Here is a 16,387-nt window from a genome sequence, read left to right on the forward strand (position 1 = left end):
GTGGTCTCACATATTTTTCTGGAGTAACCTAAAGCTTTCTTTAATCGACTTTTTTCTCTCCAAAAGGTTGCACTAAATTAAAATTATTTTAGTTCACTTCCACTGCTTCCCTTCTTGTTTCATGCAGAACTGAGACTTTCCCCTTAAGCCCAAACTTCCCCATGTGCATTTAGCCTAGAACAAATACAGATACAGGGAGAGTTGTCCGATGTCTACAACATACTTGAGAACTTAAGTTTGCAAACAGCAAAGAATGCTTGAAGCAAACCCCTGAGACCAGAAGATAATACATCTACAAGTGACGTGGTGGCATTTAATTAAAAATAATCTGATCGGTTTATCAGACAAAGGTTTATTTTGGGCCACAGGTTAAAATGTTCTTTACAACTGGACACAGTGTAGAGGACCAAAATTGTTATTCTCATACTTTTTGTGATCTTCAGTTCTTGTGGTCCATTAGGTTTTTTATTTTGGATCTCCTGCACGTGAATGGACTGACCTTATTTTCCCTCCTAGACTGTGTCTAAGTCTGCCAACATAAATTATTTATCTGTATGTTGTGCAGCCATTGTGGTTTGATTGTCTCATCTTCAATTCTTCTATGAAAGTTAGCTTGACCTACTTCCTTTATTGACATCTCCTTCCAGCCCTCCATTCCACTGTCAATATTGGTTGTATTTAGACTGCTTTGCAAAACAGGAAATGAATGCCAAACCATCACTTTGGCTTTATTAGGTCAGTAGGGAGCTTTGTGGAGGTTTAATGGATTTGCTTGCAGACTGATAATCAGATGCTATTCCTGAATACTGAATAATGAAGACCCACCCCAGCCAATAAATCATAATGAACAAGCAATACAAGAATGATGCACAGGCACAATGAGACAAAATCCATACACGTTTAGTTTAAAAATTGTATTATTATTAATGGTACGGTTTACATTTAACAATGCTTTTTCATAATAAAAAAACAAAAATCAAACTTCCATTTCCAGTTTTCTCTCTAGGTATTAACAGAATAGGTTTCAAATAGGGAGGCTTTATTCAGAAATGGTTATGGATTAAATATGAAATACATGATTACAGATACAAAATTACATATATCACCATTGGAAGAACTGTACTTCACATAATTCTAATAAAATATTTATACATTTTTGTATTTTTGGCATATGAAAAAAATATTTTCAGTATATAAAGTTATCAAGCACTTAATACATCTCTGAGCGTTTTTTTTTTTTTTTTTGGTACAAGTAAATGTCAAATGCAGTAAATAATCATAAAGCAGCTTCATATAAGAATATCCAGTTCTGGTTTACTAAAAGCAAGAACCAGCTATAATTTCAGAACATTACAGAGCTGTTACAATGGATTAAACTGAGCATTGTACCCTAAGTTGGCATGAGATCTTCATATCTAATGCCCAGTAAACAGCAACCAAATACAAGATAATAGTTAAATTGCATATTTGCCATGGCAACCAAACTTAGAAATTGGCTAGTATTTAACAGAACTCAGTCCAAGGCATTCCCTGTGTGTGCGCGTTTCGTGCGTTTCTTTGTGTCCATTAATTTATGTAATTTCCCCTTTATGACGAATAATACATTTTCTTACAGGATATGAACTAAAATATAATTGGTAACAAATGACCAAATCTTGGGAACTATATGGGAGGTTAAAGCTTAATCCAGCTCAGTCAAAACACCAACAGATTTGGTGATTTCCGTTTAGTACCTTTCAAGATCTCATCCTACAGATTCTCAGTAAAATAAAAAAACGGTTCTGTCCTTGCTCAACCAAAATTTCTCAGGGAGATTGTGCCTGAAAGCCGAGTGCAACCTATCATGCCTTTCTATAAATCATTTACAAGCACTGGATTCAATAAAACAATGCTAATAAGTGTACTTTTTATATTCTATAACCCTCAAAAAGACTGCAGGCCTATTTTTGATTTGTGTTTGTTACTGCTTTCTTTTGATGACAACTTACAGTAATTAAAGGTAGTCTTAGCAAAATTAGCACAAATAACTATTATTCAAAATAATAAACAGGATCATTAAAGTCAAATAATACTATATAAGGTTAAGTATCATCCGAAGTTGCTTATTACTTCATATGCAATGGATACACTTTATATCGTTAAGACTGTGACAAAAGGTGCTGGAATGTAAGATCCCCTTTTGCAGTAGCAACAGATCAGTGTAATACTCTCAGTTTCTCTAACAGAATTAAAAATATAGAAACATTACGATTAATCAGAATGAACTAAACACTGGCAAAGGTATACGTTCTTTGTCTGAAGTTATTTCAGATTTAATTACTGAACTATCTTATACCTCTTTTGCACCAGTATAGGCATGTATTGCAGCATAGGATTTGTAATAATACTAACATATAGCCACTGAAGGTTTGTTTGAGTGTTCACTGTTTTAAATCCAAGTTCTGATCAGGTTGCGTTTTCCATTTCATGGTAATACAGCAGTCTGTAATGCAGCTCTAACAAAAGCCCCTGAACACCAGTCTTTCAGATGTATAAAGGGACTCGAACCTTGAGCTACCTTATAATCAGTGCACTTTGGTTAGATAAATCAAATATAAAGATACAGCAGCATCTTCCAGGTTGAAATCTAATGTTATCATGGTCTATAAGACTAAGGCAAGAGGTGGGGCTTTTGTTAGAAGAATTGCATCTTGTGCATTTATACACTCTAAATGTCAGGATCTTGGTTTCTGGGCAAAACTACATGATTGTGTAGATTAATCAAGATAGAAAAGGTACTTGGTAGTAAACTTGGAAGAAACATGGACTTTTTATCCGTGCTTATTGTATGTTTCATAAACAGTATATACATGGACAACAGACTTTAAATGTTTAAAGATGCATTTAACAGACATGTAGAAGGATCTCCAGTTTAATAAGAGTGCATTTTCAAGCACCGCCAACCCTTTTCCTAGAGAGTGTGTGTGATCATTTATTTCACATGCCTTTGAATAAGGTCTTTAGTAATGCTTAGATCCAGGATGATTCCAGGGTGGTTTGGTGACTCAGACAAAAACATTAGCAGTAGTTCACCATGTAACAGGATTTCTTTTTTTATCCTCTGCTCTTTTGGCAGTTATAGTTATTATGACAGAAAGGGATTTCTTGTCAGCATGGGTATTGTGAATCATAACTAGCCACTTCCCTAACTGAGTTATGGAAGTAGTTCACAAAGTCTTAGGGCAGAGAAAAGTGATGTAACTTTGACAAGAACAATGTAGCACCTGAGTTGTGCATGGATATAGGAGAGAAGACTTCACTCTACACAGAGTGACACATTAGACAGTCAGATGACCTGTAACAAAATAGCAAATTATAACACTACCTAGACATTATATACTACAGAGGCCTTGCACTAGATTCTGACCATTTGTAATAAAGACTATGCACTGTGAAGTGACAATCAACTGACACCATTTTGTTACATGATGTCACTGCTGACTGCTGTACCAGAAACCCATATCATTCTTTTTAAGGCACTGCTGTCCTTGGAGTCAGAAAATTAACCACTTGTTGCAGGCTATTTTGAAACCTTCTTCAGAAGAGTCATCTTTTAAGTCCTCAGTGCTTCCAAAAGCTGGTGAGTATTGGCTTGAATTAAGCTGGCTTTTATGTCCTTGTTCCTCTGAAGCAGAGATGCACTGTTAGAAGGCTGTGAATGCTGGGCTCTCTCTGCTTTATCCACTGTATTATCAGTATAGTAGTGTTGTAATAAATTCAACTACAAAATAAATAAATAAATAAATAGCAGTGCCTGAAACCTATCTAACACTTTGGCCCCAAGTAGTGTAAAAACAAACTTCTCTCTCTCTATGGAGTTTATCAGCACCTCCTTTGAAGGACCACCTTATGGTTTTTATCTGAAAGGATGCCATTGCTATTTCTGAAAGGCACTGAGGTCCACAGTGATGGGTGATGCTTCTCGTTTGAAGCCACAAGTCCAAAGTAGTGTTAGCCCTTACGTTGCAGGTGCTTGCTAGCATCATGCGAGTTCATTCTTTGGAGGGACAGTGGTGCAAACAGTGTGGGGAAGTTATTCTTTGGAAGAAGATGATGACCACATGGTATGAGGCACGGGGCTGCAGCAGTGCGGTAATCCCCACAGACTGTGTATCCCTCCCCACCTCAGTAGTGCCCATAGCCCATACCCAGGCTCTCTCTCAGGCCCTTGAGCTGCTCCTCGCCCAGGCGGATCTTGTCTTCCAGTTGGCGTTGCTCCACTAGAAGTGCGGCCTTCATCTTGACAAAGTGGCTATAGTCACGCAGCTGCTCTGGGGTGAGGCACCGTGCCAGCACCTGGCACACCGCCTGCTCGCGCCGGTCTACGTGCTCCTTCAGCTCCTGAGCCTCACCCAGCTGTCCCAGGAGCAGCTTCTTCTTCTCCGTCAGGGTGAGCTGAGGGAGGAATCAGGACAAGACAAGTTTATCTCTAGCACTGCAGCACGGAGAATCTCCCGACAGACGGCCGCCACCAGCAAAGCAGCAGATGACACCTCCCTCAGTGACTGATTAGACCTTTCCGCTCTGTGCTTTCAATAATGTGAAATTAAACTAATGAGAGGGAAACAATTACGAGTCAAAAGAAAGATTAAAGGTAAAAGTATAGTAAAATAATTGATTACATGCAAGTTATTGTATACACATGCATAAATAAAGGGCAGCTTTTCAAGGATGGAAAAAAATAAAATAGCAAAAAAGGTACATTAAGTCAAACTAAGCGTTCTATATCAAAGGAAATGTAATCTGTTAGTAGTGGGCAGGAAATGCACATCTAAACATACATTTCCCCTAAAATGCGTCTCTGAATATTTGGTGGTTATGCATTGACTTGATTTTTTCAAATGACCAAGATAGAGTCAGGGGGACAGTAGTTAGAGAACCAATGGCAAACTGTGATCACAATATGGTTAGCTTTGAGGCATTCTTTCAAAAAACAAGGACCAAGTCTAAAACAATGATCTACAATTTTAGAAAAGCAAACCTTGAAGATAAGAGGCGTCACTTAGAAGAGGTAGACTGGAGCACACTGGATACAGATTCAGTTGAAAATGGATGGTTATATTTTAAGAATATACTACTCGAGGCTCAGGAGAAATTTGTACCAAAACATAGCAAATTGAGGACCAAAAAACATAGGCCAAAATGGTTTAATAGAAATATGCAAAAATAAATAAAGAGAAAGAAAATGTTGCATAGCGTATACAAAAGGGATGGAGACTAAACAAAATACAAAGAATATGTTGAACTGCAAAGAGATCTTAAGAAAGGGATCAGGAAAGCAAAGAGGGAAATAGAAAGAAACATAGCTCTTAAAGCTAAAACTAATGCGAAGAGCTTTTTTCAATACTACAACAGCAAGAGGTCAATAAAGGAGGAAGTGAAACAGATAAAGGGCAAAAACTGAAGTAACTTGGAAAACGAACAAGATGTGGCAAATGTTCTAAATGAGTATTTCAGAGGTTTCTACAAAAGAAAAAACGGATAACGTGCCACAGGTTAACAATCAGTCCAGTCAAACCCTGAGAGAGATCAGGATAAATGAGGAGGAGGTACTAAAGGGAATAGCAGAATTAAAAACAAACAAATCACCTGGGCCAGATGGTATATTTCCATCAGTACTTAAAGAAACAAGGGAAATTATTTATAGACCACTAACTAAACTATTCCAAATGACACTTAGAACAGGATGTCCACAAGAAAGGGGACAAAACTGAGCCAGGAAATTACAGACCAAATCAGTCTCACCTGCATTACTTGTAAATGATGGAAAAAATTATTAGACAGAAAATGGAGGAGCATCTTAATGAAAACCACATTCTTGGAGATAGTCAACGAGGCAGATCATGTCTTACTAATCTATTAAGTGTTTTTTGAACATGTAACTGCAGCTGTAGATCATGTGAAAGCATATGATATGATATCAAAAGCTTTTTGAAAATCTAAGTACAAGGTTCCACACCAAAGACTGATCCTCAAATTGGAAGCTGTAGGCATTCAGGGTAATGTAAGTAGATGGATTATGAACTGGTTGATGTATAGGAAACAGAGGGTGTCGATTAGAGGAGTTGCTTCTAACTGGAGTGAGGTTGTTAGTGGAGATCCACAGGGATCAGTACTAGGGCCTTTGCTTTTTCTAATCTATATTAATGATCTGGACTCTGGGATAGTTGGCAAACTTGTCAAATTTGCAGAGGATAATAAAATTGGTGGCTCATCAGATACCATCTCTGCAGCACAGGTTATTCAAAGCGACAAAGATAATATTCAGTTGTGGGCCGACACCTGGCAAATGACATTCAATGTGGACAAGTGCTATAATTACACTATGGGAGGAATAGAACTAGATGAAGTCACGCATGAGAGAGTGAGGAATCCACATAGACTCCTAGGTCTTTCTCCATCCAAACAATGTGGGGAAGCAATAAAAAAGGCAAACAATGTGAGGGTACATTGTCAAAAGTGTAGAATTGAGAACAAGGGCAGTGATGTTCAGATGTACAATGCACTAGTTAGAGCTCATCTGGATACTGTGTGCAGTTCTGGGCTCCGCACTTCAAGAAAGATATCGCTGCTCTAGAGGCAGTTCAGAGGAGAGCAACCAGACTTATTCCAGGTCTGAAGGGAACGTCCTACTGAGAGACTGAGGAACTGAACCTTTTCACCTGGAACAGAGGAGACTACGTGGGGACTTGATTCAAGTCTTCAAAATCATGAAAGGCATCAACCACATCAAACCAGAGGAACTTTTCCAGATCAGCAGGGACACACGCACCCGGGGACACAAATGGAAATTGGGATTTAAGGCATTCAAGACAGAAAACAGGAGACACTTCTTCACACAGAGAGTTGTCACAATCTGAACAAACTCCCCAGCGATGTGATTGAAGCTGAAAATTCGGGAACATTTAAAATCAGACTGGATAGGATCCTTGGATCACTCCATTATTAATGGACACCAAACGAGCACAATGGTTAGAATGGCCTCCTCTCATTTGTAAACTTTCTTATGTTCTTATTAAAAAGAAATTTAGGGGGGAATGAACAATAATTCACTTCTCAACGTGTGTTTTTGCCTACACAATTCACATTGAAACTCCTTAAAACTTCCAAAATGGAAACATTTAAATTTAATTTAACTCCCGAAAACAAAAAACAAGATAACCACTGAAAGAGGGACAGAGAACACTTAATGTGATTTCCAATGATAAACTGTCTTGCATGCCCAGAAACAGAATCTGTTTCGACAAAGTGTGTGTTGCAGGGACACGGGCAGGGTGCCGAAAGGCCCTTCCTCCTTACCCTCTCATGGTGGCTGGCATCAGGGCTCAGGCTGTCCAGAGCACTCTCCACCCTGACCAAGCGGCTGGACAGAGACAGCAGCAGACTGACCACCTTGTCCAGGTCTCCGATGAACATGCGGAATTTGTCCACCTCATTGGGCTTGCACACGGCCTGCACCAGCGTCTCCACTTCCTCCCCCAGAGCCCCGTTGGCACCGATGTCTTCCTGCAGGTCCTTCTGTGCATCATGGAGTACGGAGAGCTTCTTGCGCAGACTTTCAATCAGCTGTCTCTGTAAAGTGAGAGGGAACCATGAAGCGCTAATAAACAGCCTTCAGTAATAAAGTTCCGTCTTAATATCCAACGGCTCTTTGACTTGCTATGCAGGTCACTGAAGCCATGATAACAAATGGTGCAGAGAGAATCAAGCTGACATCGATTATTAATGCAGCGAAAACTCAGCATTTGTTTAATGAAAAATAAGTAATTATATACTCTATAATGAATTATTTCCCTTCTTACTTGTTGAATGTTATTTCACCGAACTATTCTGATAAAAACAAAAGTATGATCTGAAAGCACGCAAATTAAATCAAATGTCAAAAACACTGGAGCCCAGGTGGGACAGTACCTTCTTGAATAAGAGTTCATCCTCCTCCTCTTCCTCACTCATCCCCGGTAGCTCCTTCATCTTGCTGAGCAGCTGGGCCTTGGCAGCAGAGGTGCTGTAGTAGGCCGAGCAGGACGAGCCTGGGCCTTGAGTGCTGGAGGAGCCCTGCCTGGAGCGCCTGTTGAGGCAACAAGATGAGAGCCAAGATCAGAGGGGGAAGCCATGGAGCTCAAACAATACATGCTTTGTGTCTAAGTTAGAACTGTAAAAGTGCAAGTATACAAAAAGGCAAGGGTAATGTAATTAATACACACAATCTGAACTTTATCTACTCAACTTAAAAGTATTCTTACTTCTTCCATGATATTTGTCACTGCATTTGAGGCAAAGTGTATCTTAATTATCAGTACCAACCCTTCCCTACTACCTGTAGAATGCTCTTTTTTAAAAACAAATCAAGTAGGATTACACACCTTGCATTATAATATGTTAGATTGTATGACATGTTCTGATATTATTTCACCAATCTTCAGCTTGCATGCACCACAAAATGACTTGCACAGGAATATTGATCTTCAGTTGATCATTTGTGTATAAAAAGCCTACCACTAGCAGCAGGATACCCTTTAACTTCTGTTTATGCCTATGCTTACTTCTGTAAATAAAAATGTACCTAATGTTTAAAATCTGGTTACAAAATACTTTGTAGTTTAAACTAGTCCAACAATACCAGAGCAGTTCAGCTGACTGGGGTGGTAAAAATAATTCAGACCAAGATTTCCCAACCTGAGGAGTGTGTTCACCTCTTATGAAAAGGGTCTTCATGGTAGAATTTGTCCTTAATGGTGTCATTCATGTAAACATTCACAAACTGTTGGCTTGGAATCATTCACAATGTAACCAATACAATCCACAGCTCCAACTCACCTCTCCAGAGTGTCCACACTGAGCTCCAGCAGACTGCGTCCACTCCTCCACTGCTCCCGCAGCCCACTCTCCTCTCCAGTCTGAGGAAACAGCTCCCCCATGAGGTCAGTTCTGGTCTTCAACCCCAAATCAGGACACAGGACATCCACCAGAGAGTTGTGGCCACCCTCAGGAAGGATGTCTAGATCGGTCTCCAAAACAGTCACCTGACTTGGGCTTTTCTGGCCTATTTCTCCGGGCTCTTCATCCGTTTCACTTTCCTTGAACTCATCGATGTCAGTCTCTAACGGGCTCTTATTAAAGGGGTGGACCGGCAGGGTCTTTTGAGCTGGCTTGCTAGGCTCCTCCAGATTCCTGTGCAGATCCCTGTGTTGGTCATAGTTCATGGCAAAGTAAGACTCCGGAAGCCCCCGAGTGCCATTTTCCACAGTGATCCCCAAACTGCGCATGTTAGCCGGGACGGAGCTCCTATCCCATTCTGCTGTCCTCCGAGATAGGGGAGCAGACCTCATCACTGCCGCTTTGTCCATCTCTGCCTCTTTTCTCAGAGTCTCTGAATCACATGTCCTGGAACTGTATAAATAGTAATATGTTAGAGTAAATGGCTGAGTTTCATTTTTGCATACTTTACTGGTATTTCAAGGCGATTATCAAATTCAATAAAAGATCACAGCTCCTTTCAAGGCAGTCTGCATGACTTACATTTACAACGCATAAGAAACTTAGCACAGAACATTTTAATAACAATCATTATCTCGTTAAAATATCAGTCTTCTACTTTTATATTACAGCTTAGTTTACAGCTTTCGTAGTATCATTTGTATTCTAATTTGTATAGTGATTAGCACATAAAAAAACATTTAGAGTTAAATATTTGCAGGCTTACACAGGAAAACTAAAGCACAAAACACCTCTCACCTTGAGTGCAGGTTTGCATGTGGCACCATGTCTGTAAACCTGGTTGGTTCAGAGTCACAGTACGGCCTGTTTCTCTCCTTCAAATAGCAGGCTGGTGTGAAAGCTTTGGGTGCTGCCACAGGGCTGTGGGGGCGCACAAGTCGCTCTTGGCAGCAGTGCAAGCAGTTCTCAGAGAGGCCTCTCGGGGGCAAACTATGGGAACGCTGGCGGGAAATCTCCAGGCTACTTCGCGGGCAAGAGGGACTTTGAGAACGCGGATATCCCTTATGGACAGGGCTTGGGGGCGTGTGTGGGGCAAGAGGCTCCACAGGGGGTGCAGAGTACAGGTTGTGGTAGGATGCTCTCCTCTGTTTGTACTGCTCCCACTTTGGAGGAGGGGGTCTGGGGGGCGGTGGCCCTTTCTTCCTTGGGGCGGTCTCTTCCAGCTCACTGAGAGCCGGCCCACCAAAAATCACCCCCCTGTGACGCAGCCTCTGCAGGTCTCGGTGGATGTCACTCTCAGACAGCGCCCGGCCTCGCTGGGGATAAGGCACTGGCTGCTCCTCCACGCAAGGTGGAGACAAGCGATTTGGTGAGAGTTCAAGCTGTTGAGATTGACTGCAGCGACTCTGAAAAATGTGGCCCTGCTGCACATCTCCCTCTGCTGGCTGAAGGTCATATCTTGAACGCTGATAGTCTCTGTAAACATAAAAAAATGTTTGCAATATACACCTTTTAACAGTCACATGAAAAAGATGACCATCATAATGCACAAATGGGTAAAACAATATAAACTAAAAAAAAAATAAAAAAATTGGCATTTCCAGTAGAGCTGAAAATGCAACATTGTAATTAACAGTTAATAAGGCAATAATCCATTCCTGGTCCAAGTGCAAAATAAGAAACAGGAAAAGCATCCTTGATCTTCAGCACGGCAATTTGGAAGTTTCCAGTAATCTCAGTTTCTAAGGAAAGAAAAACATCTCTGGACTTTGTTTTTCCAAATGACCTGTAATCACGTGATCAAATGACAATATGTGTGGACTCATTTGGGTGCTAAAAAGAGCCAAAGAGGAAGTGCCTTACCTCTCCGTCAGGCTGTGTTTCCTGTTGATTTTTGTTTGTTGCAGGTCCCTCACAGGATGCGCCTGCAAAAAAGATTTGCCACGTTAATCAGGAGAAAACACAGATGCCTTTTCCCAATTGTTCTAATAATGGCAACTGAAATACACAGAGTAAAGATGTGAATGGGCACAAAGGTTAACATGACTAAATATAGAGTATACAAAGTGCCAAGAATGTTGAACTGTCTTTGTTTTATTTTTACCCCTATGCCTGATATAGGTTAAAGTCCATCTCAGTTATGAGCTAATCAAGGATAAAAAAAAATCTCCTTTTTGTTTTAAATAGAAACCAGTTTAAGATTTTCACTGACACAGTTGCTGAGGCTTTTTGCCATAAAGTGTTAGTATGATCTTCATGTCTGGTAATGTTAAACTGTAACACATTATCCGAGTTTGACTGTCGGCGTATATAAAACGGGTTTCCAATAGTTGTCGTATCAGGTCCAAATCTTTTTAATTTGAAAACTACTGAAGCATGGATTATAGGGACTGATTTCAGACTGGGCCTTGCCTGGAAAAACACCAGCAAAGAGAAGCAACACCCAAAATCTGTCTGGGGGAAATTTTATGTAGGAAATGCCAGAGACAGAAATATAAATACGGGTATTGTACTGTGTGCTTGTGTGTGGAAATTACTGAGCTGCACAATTATAAGGAGGATTAAGGTTTTGGGATAATATTGGTTTTAGGATTATGAACTGAACCATCTCCATAATATCTGTATATGCCAGAGGGAAAAAATTATATAAAAAATATATATATATCAAAGCTGAATATTTCTTCTTAAATCTTTTCAGTACACATTGCAAGCATAACTGTGGAATTGTGTTGGGAGTCCCCGTGCAAAACACACCCTTGCAGCGTCTAACATTTTCAGACTTCAGTGCTGGTGTTGGATTACAATGCGGTGTCCACATCCAAGTTTAAACACCAGGGGGGAGCATATAAAGCAGATCAAAAATCCTATTGTTTAACATGCCAGAATCCAAGATCTGTAGTCCTGACCTGAACCTCAGCCTGCTGATACAAATCAGAGATTGGAGCTGAACAACAGACTTGGAAAAGCTTTTTATTGAACAGACTCTAAAGTCCTGTAAATGTTCCATACGTTTAATAAGAAACAGTGTAACGGGCAACCTCCAGAACATCAGCTTTCTATATTAAACAGTGACTGAAGATTTCATTTGTATCATATAGTGGGACACTTTTCTGAAGGAACAACAGGGTAATACGGAACTTAATTTTATGGTGTTGAAAATACAAATATAATGCCTTTTAATAATTGGAATAAAACCTAAAGTGGGATGCCATCTTCTTATGTGTGACCTTTAAAACTATGAGAAATATAAACTGTCAGCAGCTGAGGAACTTTACAGGTCCAACAGAGAAAAACAACTAACAATGATCTGGAACCCAATCTTCCAGACTCATTTTCTTGATGATAATGTATTAACATGTATGTATATCTTGCATTCATCAATTAGTTTATTTTCTGAGTTTTTAGGGGATTTAGGAGTTTCAGACAGCTTTCAAACTTAGTTTTTAGAACCGCTTGTGGGAGTTCCCTCTAAACAAAGTGGACTTGTTGTTGCCCATAAATCTGGAGCATTCCAGTCATTGCAGTGACTGTTGTGGTAATGAAAGTGTCTAAGGCATGGCTATGGACTGCCACAGAAGCCCCAGAGGAATGCTGCAGGCTGGCGTGGTCACTGGCACAAAGGGCTTGTTTACGGTCCACTGATATGCATCTAAACAAATAGAGCTATTAAAGTAAGAACATTTTCGGGATTTGTAAATGCCCTTAGCGGTTTGTTTTTGGAAAGCAAACAAAACTGAGGAAGGTTTTCGGCTGTTCAGACCGAGTTTAGAGTCTGTGGAATAAGAAAGGAAGACGGGGCCAGATGTATCTGGATAGAAACCACACAGGTCCCAATCTGTTGCAAAGCTTTCCCAGTCTGAAACTTCTCTTAATATTAATTTGCTGTGAACATATAGCTGTCTGAGCATCTAAACTTGACTTCTGTTTAACCCTTTTAATCTTCCCCCCCCCCCCCCCGATTGCTTCATTTATTTGAAAATATTGTGCCCTATGTTTGTTAGTTTTTTCACTTGAGCACCGAAACCAAGATTGCCTACTTGATGAGGATAATCCTCAGTACTACAACTGACAATGATTTTAATTGGGTGAAAAATAAAATTAAAATAAATTTGATGAAAATCATTCGTGATTTTAAAACCAAAGAATTCACTCGGTGAACCTTCTCAGATTTACCTCAGTTGGTGTCCTGCTTCTTGGATCGTAAGCAGGACAAAGGGCAGGGCATTCCTGGTAGGCAGCAGAAACCACAGGGTGAAAGGCGGAGCTTGGAGGTCGTATGCAGTGTTCACAATTCTGCAGGCATCGGTTAGGAGACAGTCTACAGTTTTCATTCGCAAAGCTGGTCTGGGGTTCAAGTGCCACTGGCTTGAGCACTCTGTTCCCATAACAGAAGTCCTGTTCTGCATCAGATTCATTTTTCCTTCGGTTGTTTAGTGTTGCCTGTTGCCCTAAACCTCGGTTCTCAGAGGTATGGTAGATGCTGAGTTCTTGGGAGACAAATCCAGCAGAGTACCTCCTCCGGCTTGGTTCAAACACATTAGCGCAGTGGTCTGGTTTTGCTTGGTATTTCCCTGGTGGTTCAGGTTTGTTGCGCCTGGAAGGTATGCAAGCCAGATGAGAGGTGGACAGGCTCTTGCTGGTCTCCTCAAAGAACTTCCTCCGGTCGGCAAATGGGGGGATGTCGCCATCCTCGGGAACAGGGGCTGGCCTGGTTGTCCGGGGCTTGTGTGTGACAGCTCTGTCGCACTTCTCTTCTGCTCTTTCCTCAGGCTGCAGCTTGTGTTCTGGCGTCCACTTCCATCGCCGTCCTTTCAGCTGCGCTGCCTGATCATCTATTTTTTGACAACTGCTGCTGAAGTCTTGCTTAGCACCCTGCCTGGAAGGGTCTGCAGACTCATAGACTGTCTTTCTAGGGCCCTCCAGGGTGGGCAGGTTGTTCTGTGCTCCATTATGGTTTGAGGTTTTATTTACCAAGTTGTCGAAGACCTGGGAAGTGGGTGGACTTTCTTCACATGGCGACTCACACTCTGGCTGCTCACACACCTCTTCCACTACGTCCTCTCCATAGAGGAGACTTGAGGAGCCTTTGCTTTTCTGCAGCTGCGCCTTCTTGCGCTGGATCTCATTGCGCAGGTTGGTGGCAAATCTCTCACTACGCCTCCTCGATTTGGACGAGCGGTGCTGCCGGGAAGAGCCAGGCTTGGGAGCTGCCTGGGGCTTGTGGCTCTCATTCTCCCTAACCTCCTCCAGCAGTGTGTCCATGCTGGAGGCCGAAGCCAAACCTGCCTCTTTCTGGATGGCAGAGTCCACTGCCAGGACAGGCTGGGAGCAACAGCTAACAGTCTCCTCGGGCACACTAAATGACCTTCCCCAGGTATGCTGTATGGGAGATGGAGAATCCAGGGTATTGGATTCAACTCCGGCCTCCACCACTTCTGAACTGACCACCGAACCAGGTGTGGAACACCTGCTTTCAGCCCACTTGATCGGAGGCAAATCAACAGTGCTGGGAATCTCCAGCTCTTCTAAATGATACACCGGAGATAAATTCCTGTCTTGGGTATTTGAAAGACCAAGACAATGTAACTGTGCTGGCAAGAGCTTTTCAGGTGCGCTGTGTCTGTGTGTTGTGATCAAATGCTTTTTCTTAGAAACCAGTTTATGAGGGGATGGCTCAACCTCAGCTACAGCAGGAGTGTTGGTGAGTGAGGGGCTTGGGGCAAGAGTCTCTCTCTCTTGACCTGAGCAATTGGAGCCAGGGTTGGTCTCTTTACTAACCGTTTCTTGGCTGCAGTCATGACAGGTCTCGAGCTGCGAACTGAGGGTGTAGTATTGCTCTACAGCCGCATTACCTTTACTGTCTATGGACCCTCCTGCATCACAAGAACAGCCCACCTGGGTTGAGACCTTGCTTTGTACAGATGACAATGAATCCTGGACCCAGGTGCTGGGGATGCTCAGCATGTCGACTGGAGCGGAGGCCCTGCGCTTGTCTGTGGAACCGGGACGGGCCCCAGTGGCTTTGAAGCTGTCCCTGCGAGCGGGAGGCTGGGGAGGTCCTCTGGGAGCACCTGTGACCCTGTCCTCCTCGTAGCTGTAAGAGGATGGCCGGATCTTGGCATCTGAATGACTGGCCAGGGAATGGGACTTGCCCTCTTCAGGGAAGTCTCCAGCGTCTCCCGCTCCGTGGAGGCACCTCCCGTCACCGTGGCGACAAGAACCCAGGCAGTGGAGCAGGCTGTCCATGGAGTTGGCCTCGTCTGCCTTCAGAGAGACGGTGTAGTCCGAGGTGTTGGAGCTGGCTGAGAAGGAGCTGTAGGCAGAGTCTCTCTTGTTGTTAAAGACGGCCTGGTCCACAGGAGACAGCTGGCTCTCGTAGTAACCCTGGTTGGGCTGGTCAAGGCTCTCCATGCTGCCAATGGAGCTGCTTCGGTCTGTGCTGCAGTGTTGAGACAACTGGCTCCACTGCATGGAAAGTTCACTGCAAAACAGGATGGACATAGAGCATAAGGAACAGCTAAGAATGAACAACAAGTACAAACATTTCCTGAGCTGCCGTTTACCAAATTATTCACAAAGATTACAATATTCTCTTAAAAAGAAAATATTGAAAGCACTGCTTTTATATTTCTCTAACAAATTAGGTTTACTGTATTCTTCAAAGCAATGGGTGCGTGAAACTCAATAATAAAGGTCTGTATCCATTCCTTTGATGAAAGAAAAAAAAAAACCTTAGTTATTGTCACTCATGCACTACTCAATATTATTCTTATGATAATGACCATCATCATCATCCTAAGCCTAAGGATTTTTTTTAATATAGTTTTTAAAAGGCAAATACACCTTCATGGTCTCAAGGACAGGAAGGCAGTTAGGTCAAGGGAGACCCCCATATGGAGAATTAAGGGAATAGCCCCAAACAAACAGAGTATTATGTAAAATGTTCACGATTCTGCCCATTTAAAAATAATTTACAGTAATTGAAGAAAATTACATCTATGATAGCTATCAAAACATAATTATGGAGCACTAGTCATTTTCACTAGGTAGCCAAGGGGATTGAAACAATACAGTTGTTAGTCTGAAGTCACCAGAGTACACTTAAAGTAAACCATCAGCAATTAGTCATTTCGAATAATTATAAAAATGTTGGTTTTATTTATTTTCTAACTTCTCCATGGGGTAGGTTTTGTTTTGATTTTCGGAGGAGAGCGTTCCCTTGAATTTGACAGGAGGCATCTAATTATGTTAATGTCCTCTTCAGCCATTCAAACGAGGACAGCATAAGCAAACTGAAATTCAGGTTGGCAATTTAAATTTAAATGTAAAAGCAATACACATTCTTCTTCAAATATAAGAATAAACAATAAGTCATGTGCTTTAAAAAATATTTTTCTTAAAAATACATGCT

General features: G+C 41.6%; 1 protein-coding gene across 2 annotated transcripts in view; it reads right to left on the minus strand.

The window, feature by feature from the left end:
* Positions 1-899: 899 nt before the first annotated feature.
* Positions 900-16,387, minus strand: part of shroom4 (shroom family member 4) — a 45,457-nt gene continuing 29,969 nt past the window's right edge. For both annotated transcript variants that reach the window (XM_066714851.1, XM_066714852.1), the window contains 7 exons: positions 13,150-15,457; positions 10,840-10,901; positions 9,775-10,452; positions 8,857-9,429; positions 7,951-8,107; positions 7,339-7,611; positions 900-4,434 (listed from right to left, as the gene is read on the minus strand). In XM_066714851.1, the coding sequence (XP_066570948.1) occupies positions 4,165-4,434; positions 7,339-7,611; positions 7,951-8,107; positions 8,857-9,429; positions 9,775-10,452; positions 10,840-10,901; positions 13,150-15,457 (4,321 nt within the window). In that variant the 3' untranslated portion in view covers positions 900-4,164. The remainder of the gene's footprint in view (positions 4,435-7,338; positions 7,612-7,950; positions 8,108-8,856; positions 9,430-9,774; positions 10,453-10,839; positions 10,902-13,149; positions 15,458-16,387) is intronic.

Source organism: Amia ocellicauda, chromosome 10 (genome assembly GCF_036373705.1).
Source record: "Amia ocellicauda isolate fAmiCal2 chromosome 10, fAmiCal2.hap1, whole genome shotgun sequence".
In the NCBI taxonomy this organism is placed as follows: domain Eukaryota; kingdom Metazoa; phylum Chordata; class Actinopteri; order Amiiformes; family Amiidae; genus Amia; species Amia ocellicauda.